The sequence below is a fragment of the Simochromis diagramma genome, unplaced genomic scaffold (genome assembly GCF_900408965.1).
Source record: "Simochromis diagramma unplaced genomic scaffold, fSimDia1.1 OVJJ01000305.1, whole genome shotgun sequence".
Taxonomy (NCBI): Eukaryota; Metazoa; Chordata; class Actinopteri; order Cichliformes; family Cichlidae; genus Simochromis; species Simochromis diagramma.
The window spans coordinates 1,601,017-1,621,034 of record NW_024387169.1 but is presented as its reverse complement, the minus strand read 5'-3'; the positions used below and the strand labels follow the sequence as shown (position 1 = coordinate 1,621,034).

The window sequence follows — 20,018 nt, the reverse complement described above, 5'->3', positions numbered from 1 at the left end:
CTTTCATTGATTTGAGAAACCCACTCCTAACTGATATAATCTCATCCTGTCTTCTCCGGCTATAAAAGAGGCTGCGCACACGATGACGCGGTGCCAGAGCTTCAGTCTTGGTATCTACGTTTATGACAGGCTTGCAGCCTTCCCCTCTGTCAGTGGGGACTCACCTAATTTAGCGTAATGTGTTCATTTGATTATGAATCAGCTCACACATTCCCTCACAGGCTCGATATTTATCCCATTTCCCTTTAAGCTTTCTTTAACACAAACAAATGATTGTGTGTGTGTTGTTTGCTTTAAACCATGACGTTGGGCCGTCTAATAAACTAACCATTCTGAAACACTAAAGCTCGGAAGCTTTATCTCATAGACTAAATAACATCCTGGGACTTTGTTTGCCTCTTTTGTTGTGCAAGAAAAGCTGAATGCTATATTCACTTGAGCAGCAGCACTCTTTCAGGGTGGCCCTGTCTGGACTTGCTGCTTTGGAACCAACTCCCTAAAAAGCTGGTAATTGTTTGACAATGATTAGACGAGACAATGATGAAAGGAAGCGTGCATGCATGTGTGCATGTACCTGAGGTACTGGGGGCTTCCAGCGCATGTTCTTCAGTGGGGCGGGGGTGAAACCTGTTGTGCCCGTGGGCCTCTTCTTCAGGAGTAGAACCACACCTTTAGGGTCCTCCCTCAGTTTAAAAACCAGGTTTTTCAGCTGCCAGCCCACCTGGTTAACAGGAAGCGAACGCACATGACGCTCGTGCTTTTGATTAAAGATTTACAGTATGTATTTAACTTCCCACACAATCTGGGATTCTTACCACAGTCTGATGGTTAACCTGGATCACCTCGTCCCCAGCGTGGATCTTCCTCGTCAGGTCTGCGGGCGACTAAACATAATACATAAACAGCCAAGGTCAAAACCAGATAGATCGCTTTTATTGAACTATTCTCAAAATGCTGTGGAAACTGGGCGGCGCTCTGGTACCACTTGTGCCTGATTTCTGCACCAGATGAACACTCAAAGATCAGAATCGTGAGAAAAAGCCTCTCAGTGTGTGTGTGACTATCAGCAGAATTGTTTTTCATGTCACGAAGATGCCAAACGAGATAAACTGGTCATTATAAACGATGATTCAGGTTGTGATTCAGGAGTGGGGACTGGAGGCGTGAGGATCCAACGGTGGCTGTGATGTACGTGTGTTAGTCACTGACTGAGTGTGTAAGTGTGGTGAAAAGGTAAAACTTGTTTGTGTGGAGTGCAGAAAGAAACTATCCCCTTTGCACATGAGCAGCTCTGAACTCCCTCACATGATGTTACTCAGGGTGCCCTCAGAGGAGGAGGATGAAACTTACAAAAGCTTGTTTAAGAGTACTGGCAGCGAATGAATGAATTTCAGCACTGAAACTGGATAAAATTGGCTCCTGTCCTACTTACATGTTCTGTGGTTCCAGTGATGACATGCAACCCATCATAAGTAGACTTGATGTACATTCCCTGGGTTTAAAAAGAAAAGAAAAATGGTGGATAACAGCGTATTACCAGTTCACACATCGGATACATTCCCAGACAGACAACCCAAGAAGCCGACCACAAGTTCGAGGTTCAAAAAAAGGGGAAAACAAAAAAATGTTCAAGAATCATTCCTCACCAGACCCTCGCCTGGATTGATGTTGGTCAACTGAACTTCTTCTAAACAAGCCGACTGGCTCATCAGGGGGTCAGAGGTGGTTCTCACGGTCTGATCACAGATGGTGTTCAAAATCTTTGACTGCAGAAGAGAACGCCAAACAAAATGCCTCAGTGGTCAAAATAATAAGCACAAGACTTTAATAAACCTCTCGCTGTGATCACAAGTGCTGCACTTAATCATCCAAAGATCAAGTTATTGTGTGTTTTACAGGTTAGAACTGGCAGTTAGGTTACATTCCTCCTATTCATACTATATGCAAAGACCTGTGTGCCTGACATTAACCTCATTACTGTGAGGTTTAATGCTCTGCGAGGGGCCATTAGTGTGCTTTTAAGTGGAGCGACCTCAACGCATAGGACTGAAATCAGTCCTTTAAACACACCTCTTCTATGTTCCTTTCTTGCTTAATGGCAAATACTATAATTTCTCATCATTAGAGGGTTTTATCGTATATACTTTATGTAGAGTTGATCTTGAGGAGTATAAAGGCAAGAAATAAAAATAAATCTGACACGTGCCAAATAAAGAATAGAAAAAAAAGCAGGTGACAAAGAGGAGCAATGAAAGAAAAGTGAAGAAAAAAAGCTTTTAAACAAAGACGTCTGTAATATGAATTTCAAAGAAAGATGGTAGAGGAAGCCCAGTGTTAGCCCACAGAGTCTGGAGAGTGTCAACAACAGGAAACACTGATTGATGGCAGGGCCATATTAGACCCACCTCCTCCTCCTCTGGTCTTCTTGTATACCCGCCTGCTCTATTCACTCAAAAATCTGACCTTGCTGCTGAAAGCAAGTCTGACACAATGCCCAATTAAAAAGACTTAAAGGCCCATTCCCCACAATACTGGAACTTCCAGGTCAGTTCTTTGTTTGCCAAGAGATGCAGAGTACTCACAACTTCCAGGATCCTTTCTTCCATCTCATAAACACTGCAGTCCTGTTGCAGAGAATAGAAACAGGGAAGAGGAAGAAGTTATTCGATGGCTCGAGAGCGAAAAAGCAAAAGCATGAAGCAGGGTTTGGGTAAATGGGATATAATCAGAATCCTACATATAGAACTGAGAAAAATGAAAAAAAGCCACAAATAAACAGCTTTTAGCTTTAAATGATCGCTTTGCTTAAATTATGTGGATGCTTTAATTACATAACACCCTTTGTGGTTCAGTTTACTTATACTGGAATGAAAATACCATAAGAACAGTCATACAGTAACTATGTGCAGATGACATGGTGAGAAACAGTCGGGAAAACATGTCATCGTGCTCAGAAAACCCTCTTCCAAATAGTCTGCTGGCAGAGAGCAAATATTTGGACGCACGGCCGCTTTCTTCGTTGCGACTGGGTGGGCTAGTGGAGGAGGGGAGGTCCTCGGAAGACAAAGCTGTGATCTTTGCAGATTTTATCAGCAGCTCCTTCACCCAGTCAGCCCAGTCAGCTGGGAAACTGTCCACTGGCCCTCTCCAAGTGTCAGCTAGACAGGACACAGCTGTGGCAACAGCCCCACTGACAACTGTGTCGCTGGCGGGGAAAGAGGGGGGGTCAGTCTAGAGTAACCCCCCCGAGGGATAGCATCCAACAAATCACAGGTGACATGCTTCTGTCAAAACCACAGAGCACAAAGGTATCAGTGTCAGGCTCGTTCCCCCAAAACGCTCACAAGCTACAAACCTGTGGATGGAAAATAAAGGAAAACTGTTGTGATGTGCACAAAGCCAGCTCTGTTGCTCTTTGTAAATGCATTGTACAGACAGCAAATAGGGGGGTCAGCCATGTTTTTCCATATTTCCATAGCTTGCACATTCCACTGGGATAAAGCGGAGCGTTTGTTTTCAAAACCGTTGGTTTGTTTGCACTAACGAGATTTGCGCGACCGTCTGTGGCCGTGAGCGATGGCTTCGCATCAAAGCAGAATGCATGCAGTGCTCCCTAAATATTCCCTTCGATCTGCGTTTTACCGTCTGTTTGAAGGATGAAACTCATTCGGTGAAGGTTTATACATGCGGCTGCCATGTTTCCCTTACTTTGGGGAGGAAAATGAAAAAAAAAAAACCCCCAAAAAAACAGTATAAACACGAGGTAGGAATAAATGCAATTATAATACATTTCCTGTGACATATATTGGTCCCCAAAAAATCATGTTTCCAAACAATCTAATTCCAGCCAGAAATATATGGCGGTTTCAGCAAGAATTTAGCTGCTCTTCCATAAACAAACAGCTGCATATTTCTTTTACAGACATGTTTGGATCGCTGCTCTCTTAACTGAGCCAAGAAGGATGAACTAAAAATACATATTTCAACGTTTAGAGGTCGTGAAACAAAACAGCATGTCATTATCAGCTGGCACGATTCCCATCAAGCTTTAACATTTACAGAACTTCTCCATAGTATCAGATCATGAGAAAACAATATCATAGACTTAGACTCCTGGCTTTATTTCTCATTTCTGAGAACTGTTTGTGCTTCCAAAGTAATCCCACATCTTTGTCAGGACCAAAGTAGTCACAGTAGACGAGGGCGAGATGAGAAAGAAAGCACTGCGGCTGAGGACAATTCCCTGGGTGTACTGATCCCTGACATTACGGACTTGATCTCACAACCAGTGTGGATCAGATGACTCTGGGTGCAGCTCTCTGGGCCTTTGATCAGCCACCAGAGAAGATTTGCATGGTCGGGCAGTGAGGTGGCTGAGAGTGGAGCGCTGGCACGGTGCCGAGCCTGGACTGACTTCACACCTGCAGGAAATCAAGGCCACGGACTGCAGCATGTCACACCTGGGCTTCTCACGTGATGACAACGATGGACTTTATCGTTTGCAGAGAGTTGAACTTCCTTCGTCATCCAGCGGGAAGCTTAAACTAAAGACACGCGGGATTGATGAAAAATGCATACTTTGACAGAGAGTGACCTCCACGCTGACGGGTCAAGAAGCCAAGAAGGACGATGCATCCAGTGTTTTATGGCCTTGTCCCATTGTGTGTGCAAACACAGGCTTCATTCAGGCAGAACACATAAAAGTGCGATCTCAAAAGCCCCGATTTCTGGGTAAACCTCACGCCGTCCTCCCCCATCATAAAACTAATCACCGTGGCAGACTCCTGTGCAACTCATTTTATTAACCAGTGCTTTCCATGCTAGCCCACTTGCTCTAAAGAATTAAAGGAATCCAAACGATTCAGACAAATCGGAAATGAAACGAGGATTTCTCTGAGCCTGTGTGCTTTTTTATAAACTCGAATCATGGGATTAGTTGGAAATCGCCCATCCTCATCAGCTGCTGCGAGCTGGCTTAAAAGTAGCAAGTCGAACGGCATGTCTCTCCAGCTGCGAGAGGAAGCTAATCTCTCAAGCCTTACAAGAACCTTTCAGCACCTATCAGAAGTTTATTCTCCACCATAACCTCTCCACTTCACATGGCAGTGTGAGAAATGGATATCCCCACTCCTCCTGGATGACCATGACCGATACACCCACAGTAAATCACCAGAGGCGCTGAAATCCCAGACTCTGGCGAGGAAATAGGCACTCTGGGAAAGGAATTTATTTTGATGCAATAACCCTCTGAAAAAAATGACACCTGCACTCTCAGGAGCCACTTTCGCTGGCAGCGTAAAATGAGTTTCTTATCGGGATAACCCTTGAGGGATAAAAGACAAGCGGATGAATTGATAGGAAAGAAAACCCAGTCAAATAAAGTCTTCCCCATATGCATGAGCAACCACTACTGGTTTCATGAAACTGGCAGAAGCAGGAATAACTATACTGATGCAATTCAAGAGCAACCCTCTGCAGAAATATAAAAGGGTGGTTGCCGGTGCTCTGCGCTATCTGTTAGCCATCTTTCCAGCAGTCTGAAGGACCACCTCCTCAATCCTTCCACTAAACCTACACACAGGAAATGCTTCCAGACGGTTTGGTCTCCCACTGTGAGCATCTCGGAGAAGCAAAAACAGGAACCACATGGCCCGAAGGAGTACAGCAGCCCGGGGAATGTTGGCAGCCACCTCTAAAAGAGCGCTAGTGGGTTTTATGAAACTGGAAGCACAAAAGCAACGTTTACCATTAAACGTCCCCACACCGAGGGGGTCTCCTCATTAGCCAGCACGTGGAGGAAAAGATCCCAAGAAAAACAGCAGCATTTGCAATAATGTGCTCAGACTGCTGGCTTCAGGCTCATGTCATGGCTGCCAGACCACATTTCCCATAACACTCTTCTCCTACACATCTGTGCCCCTGAGCTGGTATGTGCTCAGTGGAAAAAAGCTATTGTGTGTGTGTGTTTCTGCTGAACTAACTAGCATGCAGACCTGCTGAACTGTGGTGGTGAGCTCCAGGCACAGCTGAATGATCTTGTTCTTGGTGGCTGTGAAGTCACTGATCCCTGTAAGAGGCGTCCTGCGAGCAGACAAAGGAGGAAAGAGAGAACATTGGAAACAAGCGATGGACTGCAGAGATGAGCTCAAGTTTATTGTACTCGCTCAGATTGCTGTGTTTGGCCACCGACAGGCTTGTTACTTGTTTCTCAAGTATGCAACCACTCTGGTGCCAGCTTATACTTTTCTGTCTTTTTCTCACCTCACTATCTGAAACATGTGCTTCAAAAACCAGTTTGTAGTCCTTGGAATATGTCTGACTATATTACAAATCTTGAAACAAATAGCACTTACTGGCCAGTAGCACAAAAAAAAAAAAGGATTACTTTATTTGTGTGCCAGAAATACGTCTCTATATATTTTTATCGTTAATAAACAAGAAACTTGATGCAAAATCATTAAACTGCCGTCTGACCAGAAACAGATCTAATACCAAATGTGCAAAGACTTGTTTGCTGAGCTAATGTGCTGTACAAATACATTATTATTAGAGTCAGAGAAGCCTAATGACCTACAAACCTGAACCATAAATTTTACTTGGCTCTGCTTGCACTTCAGCATCACAACAACCATTTAAACAATGACATCAATGCACCACTTTAGCCAAGCCTGTCATAAAAAGGAGAAGCTTAATTTGAGCCAGCTAACACTTAATCCTGGCAACCTGCTTAATATGCTCGGCTTTTATGGCGTAATGTGTTTTGGAGCAGGTCAACAGGAGCGCACAGGACACTCTGCCAGCTGGATATAACGATAAGCTGACATGCAAAAGGTCTTTATAATGCTGAAAACGAACTCTTATGTCTGATTATAAACAGACTCGTTTTTTTGAATATCAAATTGCATCTTTATTTCAAACTAGTGTGATCGAACGTGACACTTCCGCCTCTCATTAAGGCCGTGACAAAGTGTTACCTGTCGAGCCACGCCAGGAGGCTCTTTGCAGCACCGATCAGCTCCACCACGGAGGTAAGAAAATCGTTAGGTGGCTTTCGCGAGGCGCTTCCATCGTAGGCGGGGCTTTTCCTGCGGTCGGCCGTGGCCATGTGCAGACTGTTGGTGGCAGCTCTCATCCTCACTACCAGATTCTTCAAGTTATCCGACTCCACTCCGTAGTTCTGAAACAGCAAATTAAACATAACAGAACGGTTTAAGAGCACACTCGTCATCAATCCTTCTACACAGTCTACCTGCGAGGCTTATGGTCCCACCCTGTCAAAACAAGTCGTTTCCCGTCCACTGAAAGGCTGTAATCATTGATTTGACAGATATGCTTTGAGTTCACTTGTCTGTGAACATCGTGAACAAGACATCACTCCCACCCAGCTCTAGATTGGTTCTGGGGTGTGAGTACTTGTGCCATCACCTGATTCTTATCAAGCAGTGTGAAGTTTTCATTCCTAAGTCTAAGCTGTTTCCTGCATACATTCCTCTTATTTAGAAGAGGAATGTATGCCGGTCTCAAAGATCAGGGAGTACACTATAAACCAGCTGTGAAGTGAGCTGCTGCAGGAAACTGGGCAGCAACAGAATTCACCTTTTATCAGAGTCGGCAATGTTTAAACTTTTGCATTCTTGCAGCTGAAAAATTGGAATAATGTGTTTTTTCCATATGTACGCAGTGGAAGGGCAGCCTGGCTCTTGTCCTGGTAAATATCAGCTTACAGGATGTTGCATCGCTGCCAGCAAACGCTGCACTCTGAGTGACATGCCAGGAGCTAAATATGCTTTGCAAGGAGTAACACGGCACGTGTTTGGCAACCAACAAACGAGATCTGCAAGTGGTTAGAGTCTCCTTTTATTCCACCGCCCCGCGCCAACATGGGCTCAAAAACATACATTTGACCAGTTTTAGTCTCCGGGGACACACTGGAATAATCAGACTAGTCAAACAGTAGCTGAAGGCAGCATTATTCATGCCACACTTGGCATGAAATGGTTTGTTGAAACACCATTAAGGAAATGCAAACATGATCAAGGAATATGTGAAAAAAGAGAGAAAAGTCACTTGGTGGTTTTATTCTCATTCGGTGTAACTTTAGCACCAAGGCGGCGTGAGCTCCTTCCAGATCAAACACCTCTCCTGGGTTTTTCATTAGCAGGCTAATCACACCATCGCAGCGGCTCTGACTGGCCCACAGATGTCTGCTGAGCTAAAAACCACGTCTGAGCAAAATCTGCGTTTTCACTCAACCCATTTTTCATCCTCACAACATTTCAAGTCAAATTTACATTCTTGCAGTGTCCTTTTTCGCCACACCAAGCTAAACAAAAACCAAGATGGCAGATTTTATTTTTGAAGTAAGGCCTTTCTGGGGCTCTTTGAAGACGTTATTCGCTGACTTTAGGCTCCTCAGGAGAAATCAAGAACGGTTATCACAACACGGTGCTTCCTCCCCTCAGACTTGACTATAATGGACATATCTTTAAGCAATAGTACAAACATTTGCAGCAGCGCTGTGGCCCATGATGAAGCCGTGTTCAATGGCTGCAGCTAATGCTTGTGTGATGATAGAAGTGTTGAGTTTCAGCACCGACTCTGCAGAAAGCATCAAGGCTCGTGAGAAGACCAGTAAAATGAATTGATGTGTTCTTTCTTTGTCTCTAGACAGCAGTTTGGTCTTGATCTCCTTTGCACGGATGGAGGACGAGTACGAATGCTTCCTAAAGGTTTGCAGCGCTGTATGTTAGCTCATCTTTCATCATGATTTAGGTTTGTAACTATTAACGAGACAAAGATGTGCACACATGCATAAACATTTAAAAAGCGAGAGCAAAGCCTTGCAGCAAAGGGCCTCTACGTCAACAGGAAGTGTCTGACCTCCCAGTAAATAAAAAAAAAAAAAAAAAAAAAAAAGGGGGAGAAAGTGTGAGAGTGTGTGGGGGTTTCGGGTGCTGCTGGGCTGCGTTCCTGTGAGTAGCAGTGACCTTGAGTAAAAGCTAATTGAATCGGGGGCCTCACTTCCTCCCATGAGCCCAGTGGAAGGTTGAGGCCCGCTTCTTAATAGGGAAACCCCAAACGGACAAAAAACATTATACTTCAAGGCTTCAATCAGGGGTGAAAGGTTAAGGACAGTGCACCAACTACCAAAGCACAAACTGGCAGCATGTTTTACCGTAAATCTTAGAGCAAAAGCACTTGAGATTCCACTTTGTCAATGCAAAAGATTCCAGGGATGAATCCAAATCTGGGCCTGGTTACTGGGATAGTGCAACACATGGTGCAAATTTTATGATAAATAAATCCAATAAAAAAAAAACCCCAATGAATACGTGCTGAATGCTTCCATCTGTTCAGTGCAGTGACTACAGGTAGAGCACTGATAGGAGGCAGGAGCTTATCGTGCATTGATGGAAAAACTATCAAAAACTGTGTCAAAGGGAAGAGATTAACATATTTTGCATATCACTCACAATTAAACTGATAAATAGACAGGTAGGACATGAGATTAGATACTTCAGCGTCCTTCCTGTAGATTGTGTATATTAATAGCTCAGTTCATGTGACTCTATTCCAATGCAAAGAAGCTAAGGAACGATAATAAGATCCAAGCTAAGCGCACGTACACTTGCTTTATTAAGAATGCACGAGAACTCAAATGTGGCTTTTGTGCGCTAAGAAAAAAAGAAAAAAAAAAAAAAAAGTAAAAGCAGCTCCAAATCTATTCTACCCACAATTTTCCATTCCGCCTCATGCAGTAGAAGAAAGATTTAACATTTAAATAGCTTTGAGCAAAAATAACCATGCCACAAATGATTAATGTAAAGTGTTTTAAGAGCGCACAGAAATGCTGACACTGATCAAAACGCGGGGACCACAAGCTTGGACTTTTATGGCACAGGAAGTGATAAAACTCCAAATCGATCCCATCTGCTGGAGAACCTGTTTCTCTTTCAGCTGGAGCGCGGAAGGTTTCATCACTCTTTACTCGCCTGCAGGTCTCAGGCAGACACATTTTAGCTGGAAGCTGTTCTGGGATCTGTGGTGATGGACAGCAGATCAGCGTGACTCAAAGTGAGCAAGAGGAGCCAAACATGGGATTTTGATACTGAACCGGGAGAGATTCAGCCTGGAATTAGGAGTGAAGATGATTGCAGGAGTAAGCACGAAACCAACTTTTCATTTCCTTTGAGACTGATGAACAAACAGCTTAAGTACGTATGTATTTGGTGCACATATAGCGAGAAAGGAGGAGGAGCTTCTTATTTTATCTGTCAAACACATCTAACTGCCACTGCTAGCTACATGTTACCCATTAGGATCAGCTTCTGTTATCTCCCACATCTACAAACTGCCACACAGCTGTGACACCTGTGACCTGCTCTTCTCCAGTGTCCTCAGGCTGCTTCATGTGTCGCGATGCGTCCACACCCTGCTGAGATGTGTGGGAAACGATGAGCTCTTCTGCATCGCTAGTTCCTTTAGCTGCCAGACCAGAAACTACCAGTTGAGTTTTTAGTGAATGAGAGCGAGGGGGGGAGGGTCAGGGACCAACAGAGCCTCCCTGAGGTACAGCCTATAAAATCCTCACATAGATCCAACCAGAAACAGATCTACTGACCAGAGCGCATAGCAGGTCGACAGCCTCCAGCACCAGCTCCTGGTGGCCAATCCTGGCAACGCCGAGCTCTTCCAGGTCCTGATGTGTGATCTTCAGCAGCTGCTCGCCACTGATCTTCTCCCGCTCAAAGTTGCTAACGTACTGCTGCAAGCTGTCATCCAAACCTACAACACACACAAGAAGGAAAAGGGGAAAAAAAAAAAAACCAGCAAATGAGGATAATCTTACCAAAGTATGTTGATGTCATTCACAAACCTTTTTGTCGCCATGCAAAACAAAACCACAAAAATCAGGTGATGTCAGGTTTTTTAGCACGTTCCAAGTGTGCGTGTGCACCGTCCAGATAAGGAGCAGGTGGGATGGCTATCTTTGCTAGATAAACAAACCATAAACAGAGTAACGGTTGAGAGCTCTCAGTCTGTTAGACTGGTTAAACAATGGGTGGCTGTATTTGTGTGTATGCATGTTAGGTCTATGTGGGTGTGGGTGTTTGCAATAAGTGCGTCCGCATCATGGGTGTCCCCTTGCTTCTATTCCAAACTCCACTAACAAATGACTTGGACTGTGACACCAACTGCTACAGTCACTGAACTTACAAGGATGCAGCTCACACAGCCTCCTCTCACACTGCATATGATTTCAAAGCTGTGCATTATAATAAACAAATGCACAAAACATGCCCTCCCTATGCATGCAATGCACCCCTCAGGGGACCAGAAAGTAAAGTTCAAACAACAGAGGAGAAAATGAGCCTTTGTGTATTTTGTGAGTGTGTGTAGCTGTGGGTGTGGAAGTAAACGCCATCGCCTCTCGCCATCAAAGAGCGTACACAGAGGCGGCAGCTGCAGCTACATGGCCCTGCGCCCCGATTCCCTCTGAAAGACCCGTCAGCTGCAAGACTCTCCCACTCTTTCAGACCTCAGCACATGCACGAAGCACAACTGACATTACTTAGTGCGGCGCATGATTAGGTGATATATTTTAAGTGGGGCATCCAAGTTCAAAAGCGACTTGACAATTTTAGCCTGGCCACGTGCGACATCTGCAGATGGGTCCTTATCAAACGTAGAGGTATGAGTGAAGCCCTGTGGGCTTATTCTGTGGTTGCTTTTGTCTTTAAATGGCACCTCATATGTTTATGTCCCTGTGGGGCTCAGTTCGTGCACCTGTTGCCGAGAGTTTGCATAAAGCAAAGACAAAGGCGTGCATGTGACAGTCACTCCTGACCAAACAGTACTGAATTGCATGCAAATACTTGTAGCATGCATTCTGCATTAAAACGCATTAAAGCATGAATACAAGCACAACAGTTTAAAAAAGCCATAAAACATATTTTCAGAGTTATGGACTCAGACTGAAATTAAACCATTTTGGTGTTGTGGGCAGGGCTCAGTTTAAAAAGTTCCAGCCACCAATCAGACGACTGTCGTCAGGTGACTCAGCGAGCTCTGCAGCCACAGAGTTCCCATGAGGTAAATACTGTCAGGAGACCTCAGGACATTTTTATAATCACTTCTCATGATGTTTTTTTAAAGTTATGTCAAACTCTTTAACACCTGTTGCATGTTTCATGGTAGCATTCGACTTTAGAGCGAATCTTTCTGTTCACATGCCTATAAAAGAGCACCTTTCAGACACATTAAAACCTCATTATGGTATCAAAGTTCCCTCTGACAGCAATTTTAATCCTTCAGAAAATATAATCCATGTGTGAGAGCTCAAGTCGTCTCCACTGAATCACAGAGAAAATCCATCACGACTCGTTAACTATTAGCCTCCATACAAGTCAGGTCCAGTTAGGCTCATTACATTTTTCTCATTCCTCGGCATGCTAATCTTAGGCAAGACTTTCAGAGAATTTTTAGGCTTAACCCTTGACTGGCCGGTGTTCTGCGAGGGAATCCACTTCGCATTGTAGGAAAGGGGCTGAGCACTGGCCTGAGCCCACACTGACATGAACACAAGCCAAGCACAAACACAGGGCCAGTCACTTAATGCGATTAGATGAAAACAAAGACGTGGGTCTGGATGGGGCAAAGTCTCCCTTTCCTGCTGTGTTAAAAAGGCATTTCCTGTGGAATGGTGCCACCGTCCTTCCACCAACAAGGGAAAGTTGTGGTTTAGGCTACAAAAAGAGTTGAAGGAGCTCCAATTGCAGGATCTTAACTGTTTGAAAAACACAGAGTAGATATCAGAAAACACTCTGGAATTAATTGATTGGACTAACTGATGAGGGGCTATCCTCTCCTTTAGCTTGTTTTCACTTTCATTCTTTGGCAAGAATTTTCCTAGAAGTTCGAGCTGTAGGCATCAGGAAAATCACTCCGTGATGTTCTGGCTTAGGTTTAAAATGTTTTTATTTGTGCTAAATACAGAAAGGGGACATTTTCTCCCTCTGACACTTAAAAAAAAGCCTCCTAACAGTGAGGCTTATAAAACATTTATTGTGCCTCAATCAATGGCTGTTAGGGCGTGTATGTGTGTGCGAGACTATCAATTTTCATTAAAGGGCAGAGAAACCAGTAAAAGAGATAGAGTGTCACGTTATTGTGAATTGAGTAAAGGGGGAAGCAGAGGGGAGGAGTGTGTGAATGCTTTTGAAAAGCCTGCACAGGATGAAATGCTGTGGAGGTTTATGGCCTCTGAGAACCGCTTGGCAAATGTCCTCAAACCAGAGCGAGTGCATGTAAACCGGGAAGCAAAGCACCAAAACACCAGACAATCACTTACCTCCTTCTATTTACGTCATCAAAAAGTCTAAATTACTGTGTGCATTTTGACAGCTGGTTCGTGCTTCATCATTCTTTAGCTCAAAGTTGTCCAGTGTGAGATGTGACAATCTGCTGTTTTCCACTTCATATCAGTGTAAATGCATTTTGCAGGCTAACTTAGCATTCTGAATACTTTTAGCTTAAGCTGTGAAATAATAAATCTCACTTTTCTAAAAGTAAACTGAGTTTGCTTGTCAAAGTTCTCACATTTCAAAATCTGAACCAAAATCTCACAGCACAAATAACTCCTTCATCCCGAGTCTGCAAATAAGTGCTTCATTCCCAGCCCACAGAGGCTCGATCATCCAGGTAAGGAAATCCCAAAAAGTTGATTCTGTTCATCCGGGAACAATCAGAGAAAAGGTGTGAGAGTACCAGTGTCACAAAGAGTTAAAAAAGGAAGAATGGAGAAGACAGACTGTAATCACTGACAGTGCAGAAGATGACTGACAAATGCCAGGGTTAGAGGTTAGAGGTTAGGGGATCTGGCTGTGCCTAATGTGGCACCTGCTGTTCAATGTGGGGTCTCACCACCACACACTGTTTCGGTAAACGGTGATTATGTGCCAAACAGGTTAGCAGCAAAGGTTTAGCAGTACAATGGATAAACCTTCAGGACAGCAGGACAAGAGCTGGACAATCTGGACAACATAAATGGAACTAGACCCGCCTAGTGGCCTTTAAGCTCTGCAGCCTACTTAAAGCCTGTGTAAGCACACAGTTCTGGCAATATAAACAGAGCACATCCTTTTGCAAAAGGTTAGTTTATTCTTATCCTAATCTCAACAATTGGCTGTTTTTTTGTCTAAAGCACAAAAGAGCCCAGGACTCTGCTGTTGTTTAATGTTCAACATTAAACAACATACAAACAGGATTGAACAGGATTTCTGAAACAAGTTCACATCTTTGTCCCAAGGAAAAAAAACTGATCAGTTCAGATCCATAATGCTCTTCAGTGCAGCTTTTGGTTGCCAACTTTTCGTTCTCAGGGGTTTGATTACATTAGTAAAAGAGCACGCAGTCTTTCTCCCCCAACAGAAAGAAACAAACAATCTCCCTCCCCCATCTTTCAACCCCTCCCTGTGCTCCCAGTGGGAGCACTTGCACCATGTAACAGACACACACACACATACATAAACCGGTATCCCCACAGGGGTGGCCACTGGGAAAGCTACTGGGTGTAGAATAGCTAAGCCACTGTAACTCCGCTGTCGTTATTTGTCAGCCGGGCCTCTGAACCTGTGGGGAACGGTCAGGAATTTGATTCATTGTTCTCTGCTGAGCAGCTCCATTGTGGGAACTTGCAGCGCTTTGGCACAATGGTCTCTGGCTGGACCAGGCCGTGCAGTAATTAAAAAGAAAGAAAAAGCTCCTCTCGACTACACAGCTAAGCTATCCTGTAATGCATGACTTCACAGGACAACAACAAAGCCTGTACACACACTGGGAGCTGGGGATAGAAGTTACACAATGATGATCTCCGTCTCTATTGCGCCTGTTGTCTCTTCTTCTGCAGACAGTACAAAATGTTAATATTAATATAAATAATAATATTAATCTGAATATATATTAGATGCACATTTTCCTTCAGTGTTAAAACCTCACAGGCTAATTTATTCCTGGGATTTCCTATCTGCTGATAGCATGGATTATACGAGCCGGTATAATCCATGCTTTAATCTTATCATCACTTCCTCCAGCTAACAGAGTGTTTCACTTTATGTACCCTAATCTTAAAGACAGACAACTACAAACTGGCAGCTACATGTCCCAAGTGTGCTTCGTAAGGGAGAAAAGCAGCTGAGGCTGGCCCCTCCACAGAAGACAAAAGCAGCCCTGTCTCTTACCGGGTGATGGACGATGACTGATGAGAGCTGAAGGGTCAGAGTTCAGGGGGCTGTCGTGGCTGAAGCACATTCAGCGAGCACGAGTGCCAGCCCCCTTAGGTTCAGTTAATCCTCACCTCTAGCACAGCAGACCGAGTCACGTGACTGCTACCTTTTTAGATTTCTAAGGTTGAATGAGCTGGAAGGGAAGGAGGATGTTGGACAGCTCAGTTAATATCGACTAAGGTCTGGAGGTGATGGAGGTCTGGGCGGAGGAGAAGAGGAGGTTTGGAGAGGTATTTCTGGTCGGGCTGTTATGTGATGACTTCTGGTCACAATGACATCAGAAGACAGAAGAGAACAAGAAACAGGGCAAAGAGATAAGCACACTGCTGCGGGCGCATGAGTACGAGCGTCTTTGTAAACCTGCAGCAACAAAAACACTTGTTGCCCAATTTAGAGGCGTGGGATAAGACTCTGAAACTGACTGGGTCACCGAGTTTAAACCTAAAAATTCCTTCCTTGTATACGGTTACTCAACGCCACACGTGGAGCCTCTAACAGCTGCATACAGTAGGCCTATATGCAGGTAATATTAGGGATTCTTGGGCAGTTTGAGTGAGCTACACCTGCACCTGCACTGAACATCATTTTTGGGTTTAGATTAGATTAGACATCTTAGATCTGAAGTTTTGAGAGGTGACGGGGACTATCCAGTTAATCCTGATTATTCCGATTAAGCTCAGGCAATTGGATGAATAGACTGGCTATCTGTGAATGGCCAGGTTCATTATCTGTTGGTGATTTACTCTGCAATATTTCAGTGATTAAGAAAGGACAGTAAGCAGTCACTGATTGGTGGATTTTTCCCATCAGTCATTATTATGAACATGTAGGACAGGCAGCAACATGGAAGTCTCCATTCTTGTGTTCAACAACTTTCTGAGTCAATAAGCTATCCTGTATTATTGCAGTGTGTTTCAGCTGTATTACACTGTTTTAATTTTCAGTGCATGCAAAACATCTTTAATCGTGCCCGTGTCAGAAAAGTTAGCTAATCAAATGTTTGCTAGATGCACTTTTGCAGTTGTTTGTAAGTCACGAGACTTTCTAGGAAGATCAAATTTGTGTTCAGGAATCATTTTATGTGACCTTTTTATTGATTAATGAACAAAACGCTGGTTCTAGAGCTCATTTCTTATCCTGCAGAAGTAACGGGCTGCACACTGAACTGCTCACGTCACAGGTTTAGAATGAGGACACCGGACTGCGTCAATCCAGATACCTTAAATTCATCATGCAACACATGAGACAGAATGTAGTAGATGATAAATCAGGAAAGAGTTTTCTATCATTCTAATAAGGCTCAGGTCTGTGTGCGTGGAAAAGACGTCGTGTGGCTGTGCCACAGACGCATGAGTTTCATTTTTTTGTCGTTCCAATAATCTCATAAATATTTTCTTGCTTTGTAAGAAACGATCCGACTGTAACTCCACCGTACATGGAAAACGTGTTCATATCCGTCTGCCTGTCCTCATGCTGGGATCCGTTTTGGCCCAGTCTGCTGTTTGTTTGCTGGGTTTGCAACAAAAACCATTTGGAGCAACAAAATCTGCGTCTTGTTCCCGTGAGTAATCCGCTACATGTGTTTCTGTCCTGGGTGATTTCTTTTGGAGCTATGCTAATGAACAAGAGTGCAAAATCAATCAATAAATAAATATGGGTGCATGGCAGAAGGTTCATCAGGCTTATAAAAGCAGATAAACTGCTTGTCTCTTGAGAAAAAGATACGAGGTAATAGTTTACGCAGGTAAGCGAAGGAGTTGGAGCAATAACCTCTCAGGCCAACATAAATACCCATCGCTCTCCAGTCGGCTGCCTGGCCACGCTGCAGCTCGTTACCGCAGGATAAACACGTTCTAAAGAAAGCAACAAAGACCTCAGAAATGTCTCAAGCTGCCCCCACCTCTCTCCTGTTCCTGCCTCTCCACCCACCACAATATTTCGTCTTCCTGGCCCCACCAAGGCTCATATTGTTGTGCTTAACCTGTTGACAAACATCAAAACATAGTCACAAAGCTTTAAAGTCACAACACAATTGCTGATTTTATCATTTAAGAGCGGAGTGTTGTAGTTTTGATCGCAGCAGGTGATCAATCAGACAGAAACGAGGACGCTCACTCCGTGAAGCGCCGTTTTCGTGTCAACGCGACTTCAAAAGCACTCACTTTGTTACAACCTAAGCATCACTGTCCCAAGAAAAAAATCTATAATTAAAGACTTGTGTTCTGCAAAGAGACAGTGATGGAGAGAAAGAGGCAAACGTGAGGGAACAAATGTCAGAGACAGAAGCTGAAAATGAACACTTTTAAAACACTGCATCCAGAGCAGGCCTGAAACACGGCTTCAAAGCCAAATCCACTAAGACACAGGCAAAAAACAGGGAACTCGGTTTAGTGTTTTCCCATTACATGTACGGTGTATGACCAGGGTGGCCCTCCATGCTGATTACAGACCAATTTACCAGCACCATAATAGCTGCCTATGGAAACCACAATAAAGATGAGCCATGTTTGGGGGAGGAAATGAGTCCCACTGATTTAGTTTGCCATGGGAATACTGTGCTAGACGTCCTCCTGACGCTGTGGGCATATTTTCTAGCAGAGACAAATTTAACTTTGCATCCATTGTGCCGTTCTGTTGCATGACAATGCTTTCTGAAACAGACAAACAGAAAGAGGCCTTTAATTAAACTAAAGATATCTTCATATTGCTCCAGTGACTCATGTGGTTGAATGTAGTCCAATCCCAATTTGGATCGACGAAAGCATCTTTGGATAAGAACCTGCTAATTGACATAAATCTATCACAGGGCAAAGCAGTAAAAAGATCGACTTTGCTGCAAAGCCAAGCTGAGCGTTTACTCGATCTAAGCCGACAGGAGGTTCATCTCTGGCCCCGACATGCTGGAGGTCCACAACCCTCCACAGCACAGCGTTTTACTGCGGCAGTGCAAAGTGCTGCTGGTGGTCAGCCCCCTCAGCCACAACCAGAGTGGCCGAGGCTGTAAATAAAGTTAAGGTTACTATAGCGACAGGGGAAGTGGGAAGAGGTCGGCGACAGTGGAGGGTGGGAGATTTGGGAGGGTTTTGAGGGAGGGAGAAACCTGGCTCATGGCCAGGTCAGGGGAAGAGGACACGAAAAGACCGAGAGCATCATTTGTCTGTCTGACGTTACAGGCAGGCACACGTTTTAAATAGAAACAGAAACATAAGCATGACTAGAAGCGATCGGCTTTCCCATAAATCAATTAAGAATAAAGGATTAATCGTGACTAATATTCTCTTTATGACAGAAAGGAGAACTTCAACAAATTATGCAACGCAAGACATCACTAGGCAGCCTACAGGCAGTGGGCAGCTGATCCTGTTCTCCCTGCTGCAAGGGGTGAGGGAGAGGGAGGGTGAGTCATCTTCAATGAAAAGATAGCACTGAATGACAGTGTGTCACCCACAGGCCAGGACAGGGCACCCGTGACGCACGAACACACAGCATGTGATCTGTGCTGTCCTGGCTTTGCTGTCCCTACATTCTGTTTTCTTGCTGTATGAAATAAATGATAGCTTACACACACACACGCACTCACACGCTACTTAACCGGTGAGCTTTGTTTCTAGTCTTGCCAGCACCTGCCGTGCGTCTTCCTCACAGAAAGAGTTGTTCCTACAAATAATAAATGTGCTGTTGACTGGAAACAGCTGGAATAGGTTGTCATATACAAACAGAGAGGAAGGTCACGTGACAGAGTTTTCCCAGGTAGGCTGCACCACTGGAAACAAAAGGGAGGATCAACAGAATCTCCCCTGATTGTTTCTTCGGGTCCACAAATCTCTCAAAGAGGAGCCGCCACTCCCTGTCCAAACAGTCGAACCAACATTTGCTCTAAAATCTTTTGTACAACGCTCCGAGTTTGTGTCTCAGACAAAAAAAAAAAAAACAATGGTTAGTTCAGTATGTGGACTGGACACAAGAGGATGAGTTAGAAGTATGATGACTGTTGGGTGACAAAAATAGTTGTTTTTCCCCCCCCATTCTGGGATAGGGAAGCCCGGGGAAAATGTGCAGCGTCAAGTGAAACTAAGGTCCTCGTCAGCTGGTGCAACATGTATGACTTCACTAGCATGTGTTTGTGGAATGTTTTGAAGACTCCTGAGGCGACTTTCAGCCATGATAAAACGAAAACAGAGGTTTGTCACCTGATTATGAGCTTTTCCTAATCGAACAATAGAAATCTGACCTGGAAATTACGAATAAACAAACACAAAGACTTAATGTGTTTTTCGAGGAACCTTTTATTCATCCACCCATTCAGAGCCCATGAAGCCACGCAGATAGTGGGGCTCATTAATGCTTTAAAAACACAGACTGGCCCATTAATGCTGCCTCATCTATCACCACTCTCTTGTGTAACCAGTGAATGAGAGCTGACAAATTCAAAAAAAAAAAAAAAACCATCACAGGCGAGTGAAAACACAAACACGGAGACCTAAAAAAATGTGCGTGGTGATACTAGCACCTCTGTTGTGCATATATAAACAACAGTGGATTAGAAAAAAGATAGTAAGCAAATTAAAGCTTAGTCACAAGAATGTATTTCCCACAGGAATGACAATTTTATCCTGTGGGAACAGCTAGACAGGAATTCAGCCTCCACGGAGGACTAGTCTGAACATGCACAGATCTGGCGCTCGCCCAAGTGCCCGGCTAAACCCCAAAGTAGGCGACAGTTCATAAAACTAC

General features: G+C 44.2%; 1 protein-coding gene across 1 annotated transcript in view; it reads right to left on the bottom strand.

The window, feature by feature from the left end:
* Nucleotides 1-20,018, bottom strand: part of LOC120744558 (connector enhancer of kinase suppressor of ras 3-like) — a 43,565-nt gene that overhangs the window by 18,468 nt on the left and 5,079 nt on the right. The window contains exons 2-9 of the mRNA XM_040049050.1: nt 10,622-10,785; nt 6,975-7,177; nt 5,994-6,081; nt 2,583-2,624; nt 1,647-1,766; nt 1,433-1,492; nt 816-884; nt 575-721 (exon numbers count right to left, since the gene is read on the bottom strand). Coding sequence (XP_039904984.1) covers nt 575-721; nt 816-884; nt 1,433-1,492; nt 1,647-1,766; nt 2,583-2,624; nt 5,994-6,081; nt 6,975-7,177; nt 10,622-10,785 — 893 coding nt within the window. The remainder of the gene's footprint in view (nt 1-574; nt 722-815; nt 885-1,432; nt 1,493-1,646; nt 1,767-2,582; nt 2,625-5,993; nt 6,082-6,974; nt 7,178-10,621; nt 10,786-20,018) is intronic.